We start from the raw sequence: 23,472 nt of genomic DNA, 5'->3' as shown, positions 1-23,472 counted from the left end.
TACTAATTACCATATAAATCCTATTATAAAATTTTAGAGGTATTATATCATCAATAATATAATGTTGTTCTTGGCGTTTCTAGCATGGAATTTACGGTCGGAAAATGTATGAAAACTGTATGAATGACAAGGTTTCGTTTGTAGCCGCGCGTTGATATCTCTTCATACAAAAAATATTTCTAAAAAAAAAACAATTCTTCACCCAATAAAATATTTAATTTTACCGATGATGTTTTAAAGACTCACTGAAGTACCAGATCAATTAAAAAAAAAAAACAATTAATGAAATTGTTTATGGTATCAAATATACTGTATTAATTAGTCATATACTTTTTTTCATTAAATGATTCGGCAGTCACTTTGTGGTAACACCTATCCATTTTTAAATAAATTTTAAATTTAGTAAATACCACTATTTCTTAAAATCTACTGTGACACGAGTTTTGATGCATTCCGCATCATTTATAAATACCGCATGTGAAGCTAATTATACATTTCTTTTTACTTTTTTGTTTTTTTTTTACATGCCTGTTTCGCAAATACACATTCGCAAATAACCCGTTTGTTTTCATTTACATAACACCAATGTGTGATTATGTAATAGCATATTTATTAGTAATGTTATGAATGAGTGCGAGACCTTGGTTGGTATGAGTAAGTAACGAAGTATCCACACACTGTCTCTCTTTCTAGAATATACTTACCTACTCTTTTAGTTGGGTCAAGTAACAATGAAGCCTTCAACTGTAATAAGTATGTGTGGCCCATGGATTCCAAGGTACCATCGACTCTAAGGCGGTGTCTTGGGGGGGCAATGCGCAAATTATTGATATTTGTTACATTGTTGTCGAAAACGCATTTTAAAAAAAAAGCATACTTATATAGCAACTCTGACTTTTAGAGAATAAGATGGCATCACATTTATTTTTGTTTTATTTGAACCTACTCATCCATATTATTTTTAGTGATAGATGGCAATACGAGCCCAACGTTAAAAAAATAGATCTTAGTCGGGTACTACGCATGTGTGTGATTGACTTGTACATTCGTTTACATTTTGCAAACTTATTTTCATTATTTGTAGTTTCTTACTCCATGCAAAAGTTAATAGTACGAGTATAAAAGAAGATCGTTTTAGTATTCAGAAGATTATTTGCTTTTCGATGTATCTCAATCATTTGATGATAGAACCCTTATCCGCATCCGATGATCCACAGGGTACTGCATCATATAAATGCAAAGTTATCTTGATCAGCCCTCCACTTCAGGCACCAGTCCAGGGTAATATTGAATTGATATTAGAGTGAAAAATCACTTATATTTATTTGACCCCCCATCTCGGATTCGAACCTAGGATCTCCAGCATGGTAGCCGAGCATGCTGATTACTACAGAGGTGGACAAAAATATGTAGCACAATACAATTCACATAAAAAAAGTATTTTATGTAGAATCTAAAAGCATTATTTCTTTTTTTTTCAAATAAAGTTTATCTGAACAAAAACTGGAAAAAAATATATTTCTCTCGTTTCCAATAAAAATTACCCCATAAAATATTTGATTACTCATCTTTAAATTTTGAAGAACATCGCCGCAAAAACTAACGTTTTCAATCATAGCAAAATAAAATAATCGTCTTAATAATCCGGTTTATCCCATTCACAAAATCGATCAACATCATTGAATATTTCTCCGAAAATATTGATGTTATCTGTTTTCAACAGTAATCGACGCCGAAGCGTACCATTTTGTGGGGGGATCATTTACGTCACTCCAAGGCATTGCCATATTACAAATGGTCTCTTAGTCTCGGGCTCAGTGCAACTTTTGATTTCAACGAAACAGGTTTTGTGCCGCAAAATTATCAAGTCAATACAAGAGTATCAATTTTGTTTTCAAATACAAAGTGTTATACTCGTGGTACTTCAAGATGCTGGGAATAAAAGAGGTAATATTATCTTCGCTAACCTATAACACATTTTAATAGTTATTTTTTAATAAGCAGTATTCTAGTTGGACGCTTATAACTTTCTAAATGGAATGTCTTTTCACAAACATGAAAATAAAGTATGTAATACCTGCATAACATTTTCGCAATTTCACATAACAATACCAAAAATACAATACCAATAATACAACAATACAATAAGAATTTAACGTACCACTTAATAATTACACAAATAATTAAATAATGACTTTTTGTAATCACCTGTCCATGAAAACAACTAAAGTTTTCAAAACTACTCGTGTGTAATGAAACAAAACTCAATAAGTGGTTTTATACAAGTGCGTATTTTTTAAATAATCAATATGTCATTACACAAAGTTATTGGCGAATCAATAAATAATGTATAATATTTAAATGAGTTTTCGGTTGGTTTTATGAGTTTAAAAAAGCTTCAATTTTGACTTTACTTGGGTTGATTTCAAATTCCAAAATACGTAATTTGTGATTAATAATCAGTAAACACCACGCGAATTTATTTTGTGTATTTTGCAAAGATTGACCTGCCGGTAATTAAATTGGTTTTTACTACATAAATATTCGATGTTTGAGCAAAACTTAAGTTTTATTTTTTTTGTGCAAAGGACTTATTTTAACAACATGATAACGATAATATGGTCGATGGTTGCTTCTCGTTGGAAGGGACAAGGTAGAAAGTGAATTAATTAAAGTCCAGGTGTAATTATTTTATTGTAAAACCTTTATACTTTTAATTATTATTGTATCTATTGTAATGTATATAATCTAATAGTTAAAAAAATAATAATAATAAAATTAAATAAATTTTTATTAACATGTTAGTATTTCGGCCGAACACAGGCCATGCCTAAAGAGCCGTAATACATATAGTAAAAAAAAATATGTATGTATGAAATAAATAAATAAAAAATATACTTCTCCTACATTAGAGCGTTCGTAAAAGTTACAATATCCATTTTCAGTCAAAAATTAAATCATTTTTAAAAATGTCTCGGAAAAGAAAAAAAATTAAGAAAATTAAATAATATATTTATTTCATATTATCCTGGATTGGTTCCTGAAGCGCAGTGCTGATGGCCTTTCCTACATATATTTAACAATCAAGATAAAACTTTTATATATGACACAGTGCTCTATACACTATTGGGTGGGGAAAGAGTTAGAAGACGAGGAATAATAATAAATTGATTGCATTGTGTACATAAGTATAAACATTAATACATATTTTAAACATCTTTTTCTTTAATATTTATTTATATGAACTCGTTTTTTATCGGTTAATATTTATTACTTTAGCCTAATTTGATAAAAAGTTGATAATTACTTTTTTAACGAAAAATATTTATCAATAATTTTACGTGTAAGATAATATACAAAACTTTTAACAAACTTTAAACTGTTACTCTCGATGGTATAAAATATGTTAATATAGCTCGGTAATTCTGTTTTGCATAATGTATCGGTGAAATTTTCTAGAAAATACTTATTGGAATATTCGATTTGACACGGTCAAAAAATGTCATTTTGAAATATTCTCATCGACAAAAAAATGTTGCAAAATGCGAGAAAACTGATGAAAACGTTTAACGTACGTATTTTTTCCGATCGAATTGAATTTTGTCGGTGAATTATTACGAAATTTGACTAAATTACATGCATTTCATATTATGTAATAAAAACATGTCGTAATTATTGAAAGAAGAAAGTACCTGCGTTGGGTGTTGATATTTTAAAAATTATACACTTATATGATACCACTTATGGAGTTTTATTTTATTACACACGACTAGTTTCGAAAACTACAGCTCTTTTCATCTACAGGTGATTTAAAAAACTAGTCGTTTGTAATAAAATAAAACTGTAAGTGGCATTATACAAGTATTTTATTTTTAAAATAATCAACATGTTATTCCACAACGTAAAAGCCGAATAAATAAATAATATAGATGTTAATATTATTATTATATGAACTTTTCTCCATATAAAAAAATCTGTATTTACAATATTTTGAGTGTATCCAAATTTTTGTTCACAAATTCTTTATCATTAAATTTTTTTATCATAATATTTTAATTGATATCGACACAGATGAGGAAAACCTGGACATTTACAGGACTCCTGTTACTGGCTGGTGTAAGTGATCATTTTATACACAGTGTGACATTCACCATTCTACCCATGATTGACAACCACATAACAAGAAGTTGTATTAATGCTTCAATTGAAAATATCTCCTGCATGTTACTTTATCAACGACGTCTATGGTAGAAATTTGTTTTTTTTTTTTTTAATAGGTAGAAACCTTATGAAATGTGTGTATTTACATACTACAAAAAGTGAGACCAGCCAAAAAAGTCAACCAGTCACAAACTTTGTAAATGCCCAGACCTCCTTCTTCTTTTTCGACTTCTTCTTTTTTATTCTTCTTCTATCTTGAGATATCAATTAAAATCTCGATAAATCTTTTTAATTTTACTATTTACATGTTTTTTGTGCTTTCAATAAAACTTTCGCGAGTTAATTCGTTCCAACCCAAATAATTTATTTCATCTGCTTTCGCCTTTTTTTTAATAAAAAATTAATTGAGCAAGTCTTTCAAAGGTCGAAGAAATCGATTTAAATGAGATATTGGAACGGTCTTTTTACTTGAGTTCATGACCGCGAATTACTGTCTTTCAATTTTGTTAAAATTGTTTTCAGAAATATGTCTCGAGTCTTGATATATTTTGAGTGCGTCTAAATCCTTGCTTACAAATCTGGGTTGGTTCACATAGGTGTAGATAAATAAAAATCTTACTAGACTCAACCATACATGATGCCCAGAACTAGCGTGCAAAAGGAGTGGTCAAATGAACCATACCTACATTTAATTTCAAAAATTTGACTGGTGTGGTTGTCAATCATGGGTTATACGTGCATAAAGTGATCACTTAAACCAGCCTATGACAAACATTTAAACCCTGAAAATACCCAAACTTCCATATTCTTCTTCATCTATGTTGAGATATAAATATGAATGGCATTATTGGTAACTAATGACATTAGTTAGAAAATGCCATAACAAGGCGAAACAATTGTCACATATTTTATTTTTATGTGTTTTTAACAGTAAAACACAATTTAAAAGACTGTTTTAAAAAACAGTGCTTGAGTTTAACATTCAATATATGGTATAAATTAAAATGGAGCTCTACAAACGCCAAATCTATAAATAAAGAATTGGATTTATCTATAAACAGTTTTTTTTAAAAAGAAATACCCCTCAAAGGCACTGTTATTAGAGCCTTGTCTGTAGGTAGGATACTAAGAAGAAGAAAAGTGTATGTGAAAAATGCATCACAAAAACCCAGACCAATTGAAAATAAATGTTTCAATTGGTCTGGGTGTTTGTGATGTATTTTTCGTCATGCCACCTGCAGCGCAGTATAAACATAATAAAAACACGTATAATCTTGCACGTTTCCTTATAATAATACGTTGTTATTTTGTTGTCGAGAGAAGATATTTACCGAGAAATATGCGCGCATCCTTATATTAGTCACCGGTTTGAAGAGTAAAAGGTCAATAAAGTTTATCGACGAAAGGTCACAAGCTACATAGCAGCGTGTAACCCGTTTTCAAGGAAATTCACGCGGATGTATGGAGATTGCAGACTTACCTAGCTATCTTATCATTGGCCATGACATCACGTAAAATACGTTTTATAAAACAAATTGTCCATATTTTTTTGGCAAAGCACAAATTTATTTTTTTCAACGTCATATTATTATATCCACCTCCGTAGTGTAATGTAATGGTCAGCATGCTCGGCTACCGTACCGGAGGTCCCAGGGGGGGTCAAATAAATATAAGTGATTTTTCACGCTAATATTGATTGAATATTATTACCCTGGACTGGTACCTGAAGCGGAGGGCTGATCACCCTTCCTTCATGTGTAAATGATCAAGATAATACTGTGTTCATATGATGCAGTGCCCTATGCACCATCGGGTGCGGGTGAGGGTTTTGAATTATATTATTATTATAGGTACCTACCCCAAATTGATATGAAGTCTCTATCTATTTTTTGTATGAAAGAAGATGGAAGTCTGGGCATTCTAAGGGTAACGATTTAGGATTTGGCTGGCTTTGGTGATCACTTTAAATACTTTTGTATCATTTACCATTCTACCATTATTGAACATTCATTTTGGATAATTTTAATTTGTATACATATTTGTGCTAATGTTGGATAACAATCATGGGTAGAATGGTGAATGTTGCACGTGTGTAAAGTGATCACTAAACCAGCCTATCACAAGTCATAAGACCCGAAAATACCCAGAATTGTATATTATTTTTCATATGTTGAGATGTAAAAAAAATATGTAAAAATAACCCCTCAGTGGAGGAGGAACCCCAGATTTGTTAACAAGTATTTGGACACACTCAAAATGTTGTTAATGAAAATCACTCGTTCGTTCTGTGCTTCAAGGAATGTTTACATTTTTTAAATTTTCAATATCCTATATACTTAGCTCACTCCTTTCAACGTCATATATATAAAAAAAAAACTTGATTTTTCCGATCGTTTTTAAAGTTTAAAAATAGAATAAAACGCATTAAAAATAAATATCAAGGCACTTATTGAACTTTTTACTGTACAAAAGATATTTTTAGGTAAAACCTGAATCTTTTTTCTCCATTTGAAAAATATTTAGTTTATTTTTAAAAAAATTAAACAATACCTTTTCTTCAAAATTCAAAAACAACACCTTCTGTCCTCTAGCGGGTAAATATTAAGTTAAAAATATACCGTTTTTGTTGCGACATAGAACATTTTCTGAGCGTTCCGAAAACATGCAGAACTGAAAATAGACGATTTTTGATATATGACGTTCTTGAAAGCAGTGAGCGATATGTACATAATATTAATATCGTCCAAATGTCTTGTAATGTCGCAGAAATGCACTCACAAGGTGACAAGTTTGCTCACTTTTACGGTCTGTGTTGATTTGAAAAAACCCACTCGCAGTCAGTTATGGTGCGTGTAAAAATTTATAGGCATCTCACTGTTTTATAGAATTTTTAAATTATGGAGCTGTTTTGTATTATTATTTTTACTTATTATGATATTCTATACAGAAAGCAAAATTCCAAATGATATTATTGTAGTTGCAAAAGAACATGAATAGTTGAATAAATTGTAAAGAATGGATTTTTCAAATAAAATCGTGTCCAATTTATTTAAATGTAATCATCAAAAGTAGAACGAGAACTAATTTTACCTTGCAAAATGTCGTTCAATGATTCAAGGACACCAAAGAAGTGAAATGTTTGACTTGTAAAATAAAATACTTTTCAAATTAGTTAATTAAAAAAAATCAAGTTGGCTATTTGACGTATGTGGAAGAGTTCAGGGTGAAGGACTTTACTGCTATGTGGGAATATAAATGGAAGATGAATAGGAGAATAAAAGTAATGTCTGACTGGCCAAAGAGTTTTTATAATTTAAATCATTTTCTAGACATTTCTACTTTACAATCTAAAAATTAATTACGCTGTTCTCTCCAATAAAAAGATTAAGCTCTTGTCTCTTGTGCTTGGAGAGGGACTTAGGTATACTTTTATTTATTATGTTTTGAATATTGAAAGCATTAACTTTGTGGATCATATTGATATATTATTTCGAGAAATAAAAATACTTTGTGTTCTGATCCACTCACATTTGTATTAACCAATTATATATATTATTATAACCTATTATATATATTCTACATTAACCCATTATTATTTATTGTTTATATTTGTGAGTGATATTATTCATTTTTATTGCGTTTTTTCGGGATTATTATTTTTAAAATTTAATATGGTTAGTATTTTTTTATGATTGAAATTCATTTTCTAAGCATTTCTACTTACAATCATAAAATTAAAAACACAGTTCTCTCCAATAAAGAGACTGAGCTCTTGTGCTTGGAGATGGACTTACACTTGTTAGTTATGTTTGTTGGTAATTTAATTGATTTTTACTATTTTTTTATGTTTTTTCTTTCTTAGATGTTTATACTTGTAATTCATTTTATTTATTTTTTAGCATTTTTATGGTCAGCACGCTCGGCTGCCGTTCTGGAGGTCCCGGGTTCGATTCCCAGGGGGTCAAATAAATACAAGTGATTTTTTCACTCTAATATTTATTCCATATTACCCTGACGCGGAGGGCTGATCACTTTTCCTTCATGTGTTAACGATCAAGATAACACTGCGTTTATATGATGCAGTGCCCTATGCACCATTGGGGTGCGGGTAAGGGTTTGAATGAAAGTCATTTTGGTATCTCAAAGATGAAACTTTCTTTAGATTTAAGTATTTTAGTGTCTACTTTTGGGACTTGGAATATTGATAAAGGCGATGTTTTTTGCAGATCCTGCCGTTGGCCCTGCTAGTGAGCTTCGCCCTGGGTGACGTGTCGCACCTGTCTCCCGAGGAGCTGGCGAGCCACCAGCGCCACGACTACTCCGTGGCCAACGAGGAGCCGCCGCCGCCGCCGCCCAAACCGTACTCCTTCAGCTACACGGCCGGTAGATTCCCGGGCCACTACGACAGGACGCACAGTGAAGTCAGCGACGGTAGCGGGACTGTCAGAGGTTCGATTTACCATATTACCTTAGGCTGATATCTCAAACGTACAAATTCAGAAACCGACCGGCGAGTATATCAATAGATACATCGAAGTGACCAAGTACATTTTTTTACAAAAACGTGATCATTGTCTATTTGATATCTTACTAGCTTAATATTGCCCTGAAAAAAACCCCAAAGGATTTTAAACTTGGAAGTATAATATATTGACTTGTTAAAAATGACTAACTGCATTGATATTAATTTTCTTGCCAAGCAAAAGTGACTTAAATGACCTTCCTGAACATTTTACGTTTTGTTAGTTGGTCACTTTCTCCTGTACGACTGCGATATATTCCATTGAATTTAATTTTTTTTAGAATATACTCCGTATATTGAAAATATATTTTTAAATTTTTTTTATCTTCATACCTTTCAATAACTCTTTCTTATGAAAACCATATATCTTTTCCGAAGAAAGACTTATTTTTGCAATACGAAAATTAACGAAAATTATATTGGGTCTTAAATGGGTTGAAAAACGTTTATATACCATAAAATAGTGGGTTTCGACCCCTGCATTGATGATATCGCTAACATAGAAACCTTGTCAAATAAAATAAAATTGGAAAAACTTAATAGTTGTTGTTTTATTGTCGAATATAATTTTGGCCGCCTAATTAGCACAAATATCCCTATGTGCCATGCTAGGTAGGTACTTCTTTCTTGATTATGAATATTTTGTCAATTCTCATATGACTTGATCGTTTTCCAGGTTCATACTCCTACGTGGATCCCCGTCACGAGATTCGCACGGTGGAGTACGTGGCTGATGAACGCGGCTTCCATCCCGCCCTGAGCCACCCGGCGCCCGCCGAAACGGTGGCCGTGGCGCGAGCGAGGGACCGCCATTATGCTCTCTACAACCGCATTGCCCAGGAACATGCCTCCAACCCTCATCCCTCATGTGAGTTATGATACCAGCTCTAAATACGAGTATATGTTTCCGATATTTCAGTGGAACCCCGGAATTCCGAACTAATTGGGACTGTGGTCTGTTCGAATTTGGAAAAGTTCAGATAAGCCGAGAAATTTGTCATACACTACATACATACATAGTACTTCATTTACATGAGTTACGTTGTACGCGCCGCCTATGCCAATATATTGTTCTTTTATTATTAAGGATACACATTATTTGCAACGTTTTCGGACATTTTCTGACATTTCTATCAGCTTTTGCACTCTATTGTCAGTTGTTTTTTTTTAAAGTATACGTCCGTTTTAACGAAATTGTGTTACGTAGCGTCTAATATTCGCCGGTATAGACCGGCTTTTAGAAGCAATCAGACTTTTCCTTATTATACTCATAGGTACATTTAACTGTGGTTAAAAATTATATTTTGTTTTAAATTTATATTTTGCCATGTCACTCACTCCTTTCAAGAACGTCATAAATAAAAAATCTTGATTTTCAGGAGAATGTTTTTAAAGATGAAAAATATAATACAATGTATTGAAAATAAATATCAAGCCACTTATAGAACTTTTTACTGTGAAACAGATCTTTTTAGGTAAAACCTGAAGGTTTTTTCTCCATTTGAAAAATATTTAATATATTTAAAAAATAATTAAACAATGCCTTTTCTTCAAAATGCATTAACAACACTTTTTGCCCTGTAGCGGGTAAATATTCAATTAAAAATATGCCTCTTTTGCTGGGATATAGTACATTTTCTGAGCATTCCGAAAACATGCACAACTGAAAATTGACGATTTTTGATTTATTACGTTCTTGAAAGGAGTGAGCGATGTGTTAGTTTTGTTAATTTTTTAAATCTTTTTTTGTAACTTTCTTAATTGTGTTCCAATTTTGTTAAACTTAATCCCATGTCCCAAAATGAGAAATAGAAATTACTCATCGGGAATATTATATGATTTATGTAAGTAATACGTTTTTAAATACATAAATAAAAATAAATAAAACAAAGTTCTGCTAGGGTTAAAAGTATACCTACCTATATTTTTGGAAGTGTTCACAAACAATTTCTGATCAATTTTTAGCTGCTCATGTACCAGCCCAGCCGCATGACACGGAGGCGGTGGAGCACGCCAAGGTGAAGCACTTCACCTTATTCGAGCAGATTGCTGCAGACCACGCGCGCATCGGGGCAGAGAGAGAGGCTCAACGTCGCGCCCTCGGTCTGCCAGAACCCAGCCAGAACTTGGATGAGGAACACCACCAATACCAACAACACCACCAATATTAAGCCATTGATTTTAAAAACGCTTACTCATAGTTATTTACAGGGTTTTTTTCATATCACGCGATAAAACGGCGTTCTGGCAGTCTTTATTCACGGATATTTTTTTCTTAATATTCAAAATCGATTAGACCAAACAATATTTGCGCTTACCTACGGAATTACAATTTATATTTATATAATTCATCAAAATGATGAAACATGATTGTTATGAATATTTCAATTATATTTGAATATATTTTTTAGTAAAAAGCTTGACATCAAGTGAGACCACTTATTGACTAATGACTGTTTGTTTATTCTTATTACTTTTGAAATGTTAAGGAAATAAAAAAACTTAACCCTTTTAGCCACCGTTATCATTACTGAATAAGGATCTGAGTATTTTAGGAAAAAAACCAGTGGACCGTTGGAATAAATTGATTTACCACTATATTATATAAATATTTTGGCTTAAACAAATTTGAAATGAAATAAAAAGAATTATTTATTTGTTTACATTTTTAAATGTTTTATTTTTATAATGTCGAGTAACGAATAAATAATATAAATATATGATAACGAGTAAATCTCATAAAAGTGATCATCAATATGAGTGTCAAATAAACGTTTAATTATATATTGATTGGTACAAAAATAAGGCCCAAACAAATTCCTCTTGGTCTTTTTAGTTCGTTCCAAATGAGAAAATTAGTCACTTGTTAAATTATTTATCTCAATACATTTTTATCTAAATAGTTATAAACATCTTTATAACACCCTAAAAACTGTAATTGCCAAAAAATCTTTATATTTATGATCCCGATGTTGAATATAAAGTAAGTATAGGGAGTGAAAATTATTTATGTACTTAATTAATAAACGCATTGATAATTATACTAATCATTTAAGGCCAAAATTTTTTTTTGCAGTCAAGGCATAAGAATAAATAGTAGTACAATTATTTGTTATTAGATGTCAGATTCTGATAACTTTAAATGTGTGAACTTACTGTTTGTTTTTAATGTAATTTTTAAAATGTATTCTTATATTAATAAAAATTAAAACCAAAAAATATTTTTATTTCATTAATTAAATACGCCTATATTATTTCTGTTGTTCATAATATTCTTAAACATTTTATTATGTCATCTTATGTCACGCAGATGCGTGACATTGCGTGGAATTTTCTAGCCTATTTATAAATAGGTTAACTCTATATGTTCAAAATAAGAGATTTCATCTGTTGCTACAGACCAATCCGCAGGATTGAGACCAGAGAGAGAGATAATATGTTCAAAGTTACCATAAATTTCATATAATTCTGGGATGAAAACCTCAACGCAAAAATACGAGTAAATTCAAAATCCCATTTACAAATATAAAGAAATACATATGGCTCTTTAGACAGATTTTTCAGACTTTATCAGAAATTGGGCTAACATGAAGTTATAAATCAAGAAATTTGAAGAACCTTCCGCAACTTAATAATACGTTGGCCACGGATAAATATAAGTTGGGGGATATTTATTCGTAGAAGCGCATAAATACCGTCGAATAACGTAATGGAACGCAGTTTAAAAAAAAATAGATCAGTACCTATCTGTGAGTTCAAATCGTATAAAAGCGTTCAATGTATATTTTCACAATGGCAACTTTTTATTATTGTCTTTTGGCGTCTCGCGTGTTCTCGTGTGATTTGAGATCGCCGATTATTAAATCGGGTTATCGTAGTTATTTGTGAATTGGTGAAAAATTTACACACGTAAGTTCATATTGGTAATATTCAGTCTCTACTACACGTATATTTCAATGTTACATGTGTACAAGCCTATTTTGAATGTTCGCAAAAAAGGCGGGATGTCCTTTCACGAACCGCCATCTTCCAGTTTTTGTGTATTTTGTTAATTTTACTTGTCGAAATGTTCTGTTAATTTCGGCGCCGGGCGCTCTAAGCTCTTGCAGTTTACTCAATGTAACGTTCTACAAGAAAATCAACTTATAATATGCGTGTTTATGTACGTAAATATTTTTATGAAGTTTGCTCTGATGTGACAACATGACACCGGTCATTCTGATTTGGCGTTGTTTACTATTTTTTCCCAAAAGAAAATAATGAATTAACTTCCAAGAATCAATGTCTACTTTATTTTATCATTTAACTTAAATAAAATTATGCCTTTAACGTATTCTTACATCTTTTATTATGACAAAAAAATTGAGGTTAATAATATTTTGTTTGGAGCGATTTTGAGGTCATTCCTCTGACATGCAAGGCGTCCTAAGTTAAAAATCGACTGGTTAATATAAAAATTAGCGCTATATTCAATTTTTAGTTGAATTATTTACCTTAGACTGACACTTACAGTGTACACGACTGATAGCTTTGCTTTTGAAATTTACCGTCAACACATGCCGTGTCCTATGCATCATTAAAGTCCAATTAAAAAATCAAATTAATATTCTCCCTCGATTATAGAAATAGATTTATACTCAAAACAAAATATACAGTTTAACTTTCATACAAAGAATTTTATTTAGCAAAGATCTTACGAAACAACAAACATTTTTAGTAAACAAAGTTAATCAATTTAAATTTATTCATACTTGTATTTTGCCTTCTATATACTCAATACTATTTTATTTTATAAAAAAAATATTGTTATTTTTAGATGTAGTAAGTGTTGCTAGTATAAAAAATAAGGTTAAAATTATTCATAGTAATAAATTAAAATTAGGTACTGTGATATTTCCTCACGGCTACAATGTTTTCAGCCAACCCTTGTATTATTTATCACAAATTTTCTTTTAGTAATCAACTTTTTTTACTGTGATTTGTGATTTGCCAACTGAGTACAAATAGAAATTTGACAATTTTGTTTGTAGACACTTTACAGTATATATTTGTGAGTTTATAAATATTAATTTTTTTAAATTTAGAAACACTTGATTGTAATATAATTTTACTTAGTTTTCTTTTGATATTAGTTGCCATGGTTTGTTTATTCATTTATATTTATCACTGTTTTTACAAATTCAATTTTAAGACATAGATAAAAAAATGAAAAAAAACCTTCACTAAGATCATATTATTGTTTTATAATGATAGATTTTACTATAAACTGTGCAGTATATTCCATGACCTTTCTGTGAGCAAACATTTATTCGGCGTACAAATAAGTTTCCACCGTTTGACAAAAAAAGCTGGTGCAAGTTGTGTTTAAAATTTTCATGTGTAAAACGCCATTATCGTAATGTTGGACAATCTATAATTCAAATGTAAAAAAACTAACTAACTAACTAACCATCACGCCGCTTCCCCGCAGGGGTAGGCAGAGAGAATCGAACGCCACACCACTCTGTACTTGCAAACATTCTTTGCCTCTTCTACATTCATGCATCTCCTCATACATACCCGACGATTATTACGACTCCTGACCCGGCCGCTTTCAAGTATTTGACATACCTGATTGTGCCAAGTTTTCCTCGGTCGTCCTCTGCTTCTTTTTCCAACTACATTCGCCTCATAAATTTGTTTAACCGTTCTTTCTTCACTCATACGCTCCACATGTCCAAACCATCTCAACACACCTTTCTTAATTTTATCGATAATGCTTATCTCAGCCTTACTTTCTTTCCTTATTTCATCATTCGAACATCTATCAAACATCGTTTTGCCACACATTCGTCTGAGGGATCGCATTTCGACTGCATTCAGTCTGCTTGCATCCTTCTTTTGCCAACTCCATGCTTCGCTTCCATACATAAGGGTTGAAACCAGAACTCCATTGTGTACTGCCAGTTTAGCTTCCGCTGATAGATTTTTATTTGCTAAAAGTGATTTTAGTGCACCATTCACTCTGTTCCCAGCATTCACTCTCCTTTCTATGTCTTTATCAATCTTTCCATCCCTAGAAAACATACTACCCAAATATATGAAATCATCTACCTGTTCCAAAATCTCCCCATTTACCAAATGTAATGTAATGTAATGTTTTAATTCAAATGTAAGTTTGTTTAAAATCACTATAAATGTTTACCGGTTTCGAAGCTAACCGCTTCTTTATCAAGAGTGATTAATACTAAAACACTATCTACTTAACAATATTCAAAATATTTTGACAGTTAGCCAACGGAGCTTGGGTAATTAGATAGATCTCAAGTGGCTTTATTTTTTTTTGTATTGATTAACAGTCACAGTCAAAACGCATCAAGAATGTTGACTGATTGGAAACATATTTTATAAGAGACTTAGAAAAATCGTTTACTTAGTATTTATATGTTGTGAATTATTATTAATTGCCGTTTTAATTTCTAATATTTCTAACTTACTTAATTTTAGTCCTCTGTTGCATGTGTAATATATTTAGACCTTTATTTTTATGAAATGAGTGATTATTTTCTCTTGAATGATTAGCAAATTCAGAATAATTATTATTATTTAGACATCTTGTATGCTCTTTACATCGGATGTTAAAATTTCTAGATGGTTTTCCTATATATAAGCTGGGACAATCTGTCTTCTATAATTAATATCTGTGTTCAATATAATATTGAAATATTAGTGTATTTGTGTCGCACAAAAAGCGTCTGTCCAACACACCGCTAGACTGTGTATAGGTGTGGATGTGACTTCTCCGCTCCGTCGCTCTCGGGGTCGTAAATCCCGAAAGTTATGAGCTGTAGGTCCGTGTAGTCGATTCGTAGTCCAGTGGGTGTAGCGATGGTCAAGTCCCAGAAGATTCCGAAGTCGAGGTAGTGGCGAAGGGTCGGTGAGGATCAAAGTGAAACGAAGAACTCGGTGTGAGTGGAATGATTTATTCATACAATGGCACAGATATTTATTTGCTCATAACCAGCGCGGTCCGTCGAAATCGACCTAGCGACAGAAATCTTCTCCCCCTACCCTAACCTGCGCCAGGCCGGCCGCCCGTAACGTAAATACGGTCTTAAACACGTAAATAATATGTAAAAACGCCGCGCGCGCCGCGCCTAGCGCATTCGGGATTCGGTGGTCATGGCGAGAAGTTCTCGATGCGCTCGACCGATTTCCCCGCTCACAACGTAAATACTGTCTTACGCACCACGTATAAAACGCCGCGCGAGCCGCGCCTAGCGCATTCTATATTTGATTGCCGTTGCGAGAGGATGTCGGTGCGCTCGCCCGATTTCCCCGCTCATAACGTAAATAACGTCTTACGCACCACGTATAAGACGCCGCGCGCGCCGCGCCTACCGCATTCTATATTTGATTGCCGTTGCGAGAGGATGTCGGTGCGCTCGGTCAATTTCCCTATGACATGTTTACATATATTTAATCCAAAAATACGGTCCATTTTAGGGCCGTGTGCTCAGCTGGTCCGTTACAGTATTTTTATCAGTATTATATTATTATATTTTTTATTTCAATATGTTTGCAAAGACAGAGTGATGTGGCGCTCTATTCTCTCTGCCTACCCCTGCGGAGAAGCGGCGTGATGGTTAGTTAGTTAGTTTATATCAAAATGAGAAATGGAAATTGCTCATCGGGAATATTATGTATATGACTTATGTATGTAATATATTTGTTTTTTAAGTATTATCAGTATTATTTATTAGTATTATATAAGATTTAATTTTTGTACTAATATTTCTTAGTGGAACTGAATTTTATATAATAAAATAATAACTATGTATATAGTTTTTTCCATTTTTTTTATTTGACCAGTGACCGGGTTTCATTGTCACCAACATCATCATACTAGTGCAGTAGGAGTTGTCAACCGATGAACATAGAATTTTGTCTAGCATCCCACTTATCTGATGATGTCTGTAACGACGAAACCCGATTACTGGTCAAATGAAATAAATGTGGAATCCGTGCGCTGCCTTCTGGCAGTGGCAAGTGATGAAAAATACAAATAAAAACCTTATCCGCACCCGATGGTGCATAGGGCACTGCATCATATAAACACAGTGTTATCTTGATTGTTAATACACAAAGGCAAGATGATCACTGCGCTTCAGGGATCAGTCTATGTCCGACAACATAATTTCCACCCCCCTCCCCCCTGGGAATCGAACCCGGGACCTCCAGCACGGTAGCTAAACACGCTAACCATTACACCACGGAGGCGGACAAATGGAAAATACTTAGGATAAAACATAAAGTTCACTCCTTTCACAATAAATCTCAGTTTTTTATGCAAAAAATAAACTTTGGAAACATATTTGTACACCTTATAAAATATGTTTGTTGCTGTACACGTGTAAGTTGATTCCAAATCCAGCTATAATCCCTTTTTCTTTTATTAAAGTGTATTCCTTCCTCCAGCATGGCGACTAAGAAACCCGAGGGGGGCCCGAGTGACGGCGAAGAGGAGTTCTCCGTGGAGAAGGTGCTGGACCGCCGAGTCAGGAACGGGAAGGTGGAGTACTTCCTCAAGTGGAAGGGGTACTCGGACGACGACAACACTTGGGAACCAGAGGAGAACCTAGACTGCCCCGACCTTATCAATGCCTTTGAAGATGCGAGGAAGAAGAGAGAAGCGGGTAGGCTTGCAAATATTTTATATTTACACTTTATAGTTCCAGGTGGGATACGACTTTAAGTTTAGGAGTAACTGAACTATATGCATTGCCTCCATTTAGAAAATTGAATTTACATTTCCAAACACTGCACAGGCGGACCTCAATTTTTGCAGATGATTTGTTCCTGAAAGTGTGTGCGAAAGTTAAATGTTCGAAAGTAGAGGGATGTAAAAATAATAATAATAAAAACACCAAAAATTGTACTTCAAAATTTATATTTATCAAAAATTACTAAGTAAATATTGTTTTTTTTTTTGTTCATAAACTTGTTAAGAGTTAGTTGTATTTTACTTTTTTTCTTCTTTTCTTTATAGAGAGTTCTGTAACATGAAGTACAGGTCACAATAGACCTAATATGGTCGCAGTGATATAAGGGATGCAAGATCCCTTGACCCAAAAAAAAAAAGTACTATTATGGATTGCCCTACGACTTAATATGTGTGTTTTCCATTGGAATATCATTCTTCCATAATTTTTTAAAATGTCTTGAGATGCGTAAAAGCTTCGTTCATATTTTTATTGTTAAGGTCTTGATGGTTTCTTCGGGTTCTTCTTCCTCACTTTTAATTTGTATATATTTGTTTTATTATCTTGTCGGTCCATTAGAAATTTAAGGATTCAGAATGAGATTTTTGCATTTTTTCCAAAAAATATGTTTTTTTAATGTGCGAAATAGCGAATTGTTCGAAAGTCGAATGTGCGAAAGATGAGGTCTGCCTGTATCTAGAAAAAGTCAAAACTAACACTGTTGAAAAGTGTGTAACACTGGGTAAGTGGCAAGTTAAAAACCCTACGCGTAATCTAAAGGGGAAAACACTACGCCAAATTTGAATAATTCACACATCGCTAGAGGCCGGAAGGAACTTACATTTGTTTAAACATTTATATTTCTAGTTTGAAATAATTGATTATTTTTTCATTGAAAATATTATTAATTTTAAAATTAAGAAAGGTGTGTTGAGATGGTTTGAGCACGTGAATCAAATGAGTGATAAATGAATAGTAAAACAAATTTGTCAGGCGAATGTGCTTGGTTATAAACGCAGAAGAAGAACAAGGAAAACTTGGCATGATCAACTATTTCAAACACTTAAAAGAGCATAGGTCAGGAGTCATTATAATTGGCGGGTGTGCATGAGGAGATGCATAAAAAATTGCAAAAATTGTTTGCAAAGACAGGTTGGTGTAGCATTCTATTCTCTGCCTACCCCTGCGAGGAAGCGTGATGGTTAGTTTAGTTAGCTAGTTCAATGCAAATAAATTCTTCCTAACCTTAATAAAGGTAGTTATCAAATTGAAACTCACAAATTTAGAATTTCAAATATTGATTTTTTAAGTTTCATTTTTGTTTCAGCGGAAGGCAAAGTTGACAAAAGTAAAGACGCAAAGAAACGAAAGGCAGGACCCGCCACCCCATCCGATGTTAAAGGAGCCAAGAAGAAGCCCCCCGGGGATTCCAAGGAGCCCCAGGGCTTCGACAGAGGGCTCGAACCTGAGAAAATCATAGGTAAGAAAGGCATTATGAACTTCGATAAGTCAAATATTTTTAAACAGTTTAAAAATATCGTATTCGAATTCTGGTGTTCATTTTCCTAATAAACTCTAGTTTATTATAAAAATGAAACCGTTTGGAACATAATTTTTTTTTTTTTTTTTTTTTTCCATGTTCGCTCCCTAGGTGGAGCATATGGCCAACACGAGTCGTCTCCAAGTCACTCTGTCACGCGCCATCTCCTTGGCTTCCTCCCAGGTCAGTCCGGCGTCTCGAAGTTCCGCTGAGTATAGTCGGTGAATGGTCGTCAGCGGCCTTCCGGGGCGCCGGAATCCTCGGGGTTGGAAGAAGAGACATGAGGGGTTGATGCCCTCAGGTGGCATTCTAAGGACATGTCCCAACCATGTCCACCTTCTTCTCTTCAGGACTTCCAGTATGAGGGGCTGTTGAGTTCTTCTCCTCACATCGTCATTCCTGACGAAGTCATACCACTTTATACCCAGTATTCGCCTCAGGCATCTATTTTCAAAACTTGCTAGTTTCTTGCTTTGAGCTTTGGTGAGGTGCCACGACTCACATCCGTACAGCAACACTGTGAGGATGCAGGCGTTAAAGAGACGACACTTGGTTTTTGTCGAGTAAAGCAGTGAGTCCCAGACATTGCGCATTTTATTGAATATAGCTCCTGCCATTCCGAGCCGTACATTCAGTTCCTTCTGGACACTACCATCCTCCACCATGAGTGTTCCAAGGTATCTGAAGGTGTCGACTCGAACGAGCGCTCGTCCCTCACAAGTAAGATGTTGATCTCGGTCCGGACAGGCTGAGTTGCACATGACATTGGTCTTTTTGGCGTTCACTCTTAGGCCTAACCGAGCGGAGTTTATTTGGAGGGAGTCAGTTATATCTTGCAGGGCTCCGATCGATGTATCTATTAGAACTGCATCGTCCGCATATTCTAAATCGCATAATTTCTGAGCAGGACTCACTGCAATTCCTCGATCCGGTGGAATTGACATTCGTAGGATGAAGTCAAACATGATGATGAAGAGAAATGGGGCTAGTACACAGCCTTGCTTCACCCCAGTAGAGACCTCAAATGGTTCACTGCACACATCATCTATTCTAACGCAGCATTCGCTGTTAGTGTGAAGCGCCCTGATAATGGCCACAATTTTGACAGGAACTGGAACATAAAGTTGGCAAAAAATGAATGAAAACAGAATAAATGATTTACAACATTTTGAGTGTAATGATATTGAAATGTATTCCCTCAGACTAATGTGTAGAAAATTGTTACAGAATTATGAATAAAATTATTGGAATGAGTTGGGCTCACTCAAAATATTGCATATAACTGTTATACCATATTATCTAATACAAGTTACAATTACTATCTTTTTTAAAAATCCATTTCAATATTGTTGTATTTGCTTTTTAAAGCCGTGATCTCAAATGTTTTCATACAATTTTTTTCCTTTCAATAACTCTTTTCATTTGAAAACCATATATTAGTTTCGAAGAAAAAATTTTTCAATACAAAAACAGAGTTTTAAGAAGAAAAATGAATTGTATCAAATGTTTTTTTTTTGGGGTCAAGGGATCTTGCATCCCTTATGTCACCATATGCGACCATATTAGGTCTATTGTGACTTCCCTCTGTATTACAGCTCACTGCCACGACACCTACATGAGTCATGTAACTCACGACCTGTCTTGGTGGTAGGAGCTTCACCTTCTCGGAGTCCAGTAGAGAGGTCCTCCAAGGATGTCACTTCGTTAGTGAGCTAGTGCGTCACAGTTTTAAAGAATGGATTGGCGTTTCGTGCATCAAATGTTACTTGCGTGCCAAAAAAATTAAGTTGCAATTTATCGAATGCTGGGCCTTAAATATTATTCTTATTGCTCTCCTTTGAAATGGATGCAAGTCTATTTTGGTACTTTAAAAATGGTCTCTTGCTGTAGTAGTACTGGGTAGCTCACTCGGAATGCAGACTCGGAGGGAATTATACAATCGCTCACTCGGAAGCGTGGATGGATTGCACGCCTGACACTGCTAATAAGTCAAACATAAGACGGGGGATGATTGCAGGTGCCACGGACAGCTCCGGCGAGCTGATGTTCCTGATGAAGTGGCTGGGCACGGACGAGGCGGACCTGGTGCCCTCGCGGCAGGCCAACGTGCGCTGCCCGCAGATAGTCATCCAGTTCTACGAGGAGCGCCTCACCTGGCACTCGCCCAACGAGGAGGGCAACGACAAGGACGACTGAGCAGGGCCCCGGCAATGCAGAGTGTAATATATATTTTTTTAAACAAATTTTCAGTCACAAGAAATGAAATATTTTTTATTTTTTATTTATCTATATATCTAAAAAAAAAATAATAATTAAACACTCCTTGCCCATCCGTTGTTCACTTTGTGTAAAAACCATTTTTATTATTTTTATAAAAGTGTAATAACACAAAGTAAACAATATAATATAATATAAAATTAATTTTGCATTTTCTTTTCAGATCCAGTAACGGTGTCTCAGTGTTGTGTAGTTAATATGTACTGAAAAACTATTGTGGATAAACAGTTCTAAATCCCTAAAGTGATTACCAACTATATAAACATGTTTACAGTTTGTCTACGAACCTCGTAGTTCTAGTTGTTTAGGACACCGTACATTGTTGGTCCGTTGCAAGAATAAGACATCTTCCGATAAAGTAACCAGACCGCATTTGCTTATGATAATCCTAGAGGTGGATGATCGTATTTGATAACATCCCAGAATCTCGCATTATATCGCGTATATCATGGGTATACTGGCAAGAAACGTTAACTCTAAAATCTCTGTTATTTAAAGCTTTTAGCCTGAATAAAATACCCGCCATTAAACTTAAAGTTGAACTTACTTTTAAAACCACATAAATATGACATTTCAAACTACTTGTATTGTGTGTATTTTGCCAGTTTATAAAACGTTGAAAACTTTATAATACTGCATCATCCAATCAAAATTGCATAGTTTCGTTTTTTGCCAACACACCCACGATATAACAAGATGGAAATAAAAATATGTTGGATGTAATTTTTTCTACTTCTACGGACTTTTTTCTAAGACGGCTTAGTCCTCATTACTAAGGGTTGTGTATTCCTTGTCGAAGCAATGACTCTTCTCCAGTTATCCCCTAACCGCGCTGCAGTAGCCCTCCAACCACCGAGGCGCCTGCTGCTGCCTTAACTTGCTCGGTATATCGCCTGGGGGATCTTCCTCTACCTCTCTTCCCCTCCAGGCTACCGATCACAACCACTCGTTCTAGGCTATCTTCATTGCCACACACAATGATCCAAAGAACTGAAGAATCCGTTGTGCACAGTCATTGGCCAGAGTCAAGCTAATTCAAGTCATTTTTTTAGTCTTCCATTAATGCTAGAACTTTGATGTTAGATATGATACGGTAAAACTTCATTGATGCATATGAAGATATTAAAATTTGACAGATATTTGCTTTTTTCACATATCAACTGTTATGCTACTAATGACATTTGTATTGTTTGAAAATCTCAACACAGATGAAGAAGAATATGAAATTCGGTGTATTTACAGGGCTTACGATCTGTCATAGGCTAGTTTAACTGATCACTCTATATATGTGTAACATTCACATTGTTATATGATTCTTATTTTTGTAATGGGCCAGCGCTATATTGCCTCACGGCAGTTCCTAAATCGCTACATATCGTCGCTAGAAAGAATATTTTCCAAAACCGCCATTCACCACTTTATGATCAGTGAACAAAAAAATAAACAAAAAAATACAGTAAAACCTCGTTTTTAACTTATAAAAAATGGTGCAAAATTTGGAATGGTTTAAAAGTGGGGAAATAAAAAATGGAGTTTTATTACTTGTAATTATAGTGAAAAAAAATGATTTAACATCACCTAATTGAACATTTTCTTTGTTTTTCTTTTTCTTTTCATTTTAGATGTATTTTGTACAAATAAAACTGCGATTTAGCGAAAATAAAGCAATGTTTAAAAGTGCGGAAATAAAAACAATATATATTTCTGGAGTTTTTTTTACTTGTAATAATAGTGAAAAAAATTATTAAACATCACATTATTTTACATTTTCCTTGTTTTTTTTTGTTGTTTTTATTTTTGTGTATTTTGTACAAATAATCCTGCGATTTGGCCCACTTAGAATCCTGACACAATGCCTTTTTTGAAAAATATTTTAGAGGTCTATATTAAAACAACTTTTCACAGTTAATTTTCTGTACTGAAATAATTTTTATTGTTTCTAATTAAAAGCAGCAAAGTCAACAATTTTATTTCTTGTGACAAATTGATAAGTGACGGAATTTAGTTGTTTGTTTTTATTTTATTTTCTTTTTAACGTATGATTTGCATTTATTCTTTTCGATAGTCTTCAAATATTTGTTTTTATTTATTTTGTATAATTATTGAATGCCACATCTGACGAATTGTTGGTGGAGTTCTTATTTTATACATTTTTACTGTATTAACCATTATCTAATTTGTAAAAATTAAAACAAGAAACATAGAAGAGAAAATAAATAATTACTATTATA

The 23,472-nt window shown here is 33.6% G+C and overlaps 2 protein-coding genes across 6 annotated transcripts; both read left to right on the top strand.

Annotated features, from left to right (window-relative positions):
- The first annotated feature begins 1,816 nt into the window (after positions 1-1,816).
- LOC148305142 (uncharacterized) lies at positions 1,817-11,348 on the top strand. The gene is made up of 4 exons (XM_088267140.1): positions 1,817-1,947; positions 8,388-8,610; positions 9,360-9,551; positions 10,649-11,348. The coding sequence occupies exons 1-4, from the start codon at positions 1,930-1,932 to the stop codon at positions 10,852-10,854; spliced, it is 639 nt and encodes a 212-aa protein (XP_088123266.1). The 5' UTR covers positions 1,817-1,929; the 3' UTR covers positions 10,855-11,348.
- A 1,143-nt stretch (positions 11,349-12,491) lies between these two features.
- LOC148305141 (chromobox protein homolog 1-like) lies at positions 12,492-23,056 on the top strand. 5 transcript variants are annotated; one of them, XM_088267146.1, is made up of 5 exons: positions 12,492-12,592; positions 17,141-17,358; positions 18,752-18,904; positions 20,982-21,183; positions 21,405-23,056. In XM_088267146.1, the coding sequence occupies exons 2-4, from the start codon at positions 17,142-17,144 to the stop codon at positions 21,158-21,160; spliced, it is 549 nt and encodes a 182-aa protein (XP_088123272.1). In that variant the 5' UTR covers positions 12,492-12,592; position 17,141; the 3' UTR covers positions 21,161-21,183; positions 21,405-23,056. The 5 variants fall into 5 exon arrangements, with proteins under 5 accessions (XP_088123272.1, XP_088123271.1, XP_088123273.1 ...); XM_088267145.1 differs by lacking the exon at positions 12,492-12,592 and adding an exon at positions 13,830-13,976; XM_088267147.1 differs by lacking the exon at positions 12,492-12,592 and adding an exon at positions 13,883-14,036.
- The last annotated feature ends 416 nt before the right edge of the window (positions 23,057-23,472 follow it).

This window comes from Brachycentrus maculatus, unplaced genomic scaffold (assembly GCF_059751285.1).
Source record: "Brachycentrus maculatus isolate JH-2025_06_01 unplaced genomic scaffold, ASM5975128v1 h1tg000285l, whole genome shotgun sequence".
NCBI classification, from domain to species: Eukaryota; Metazoa; Arthropoda; class Insecta; order Trichoptera; family Brachycentridae; genus Brachycentrus; species Brachycentrus maculatus.
Note: the sequence above shows the minus strand (reverse complement) of the source record. Positions and strands in the feature narration are given on the sequence as shown.

Coding starts and splice junctions, on each gene's coding strand:
- LOC148305142 (XM_088267140.1), top strand. Junction 8,611..9,359: donor CGGTAGCGGGACTGTCAGAG/GTTCGATTTACC, acceptor ATCGTTTTCCAG/GTTCATACTCCTACGTGGAT. Junction 9,552..10,648: donor CTCCAACCCTCATCCCTCAT/GTGAGTTATGAT, acceptor ATCAATTTTTAG/CTGCTCATGTACCAGCCCAG.
- LOC148305141 (XM_088267145.1), top strand. CDS start 13,930: ATGATAGATTTTACTATAAACTGTGCAGTATATTCCATGACCTTTCT. Junction 13,977..17,140: donor GTATATTCCATGACCTTTCT/GTGAGCAAACAT, acceptor TCCTTCCTCCAG/CATGGCGACTAAGAAACCCG. Junction 18,905..20,981: donor CGAACCTGAGAAAATCATAG/GTAAGAAAGGCA, acceptor GGATGATTGCAG/GTGCCACGGACAGCTCCGGC.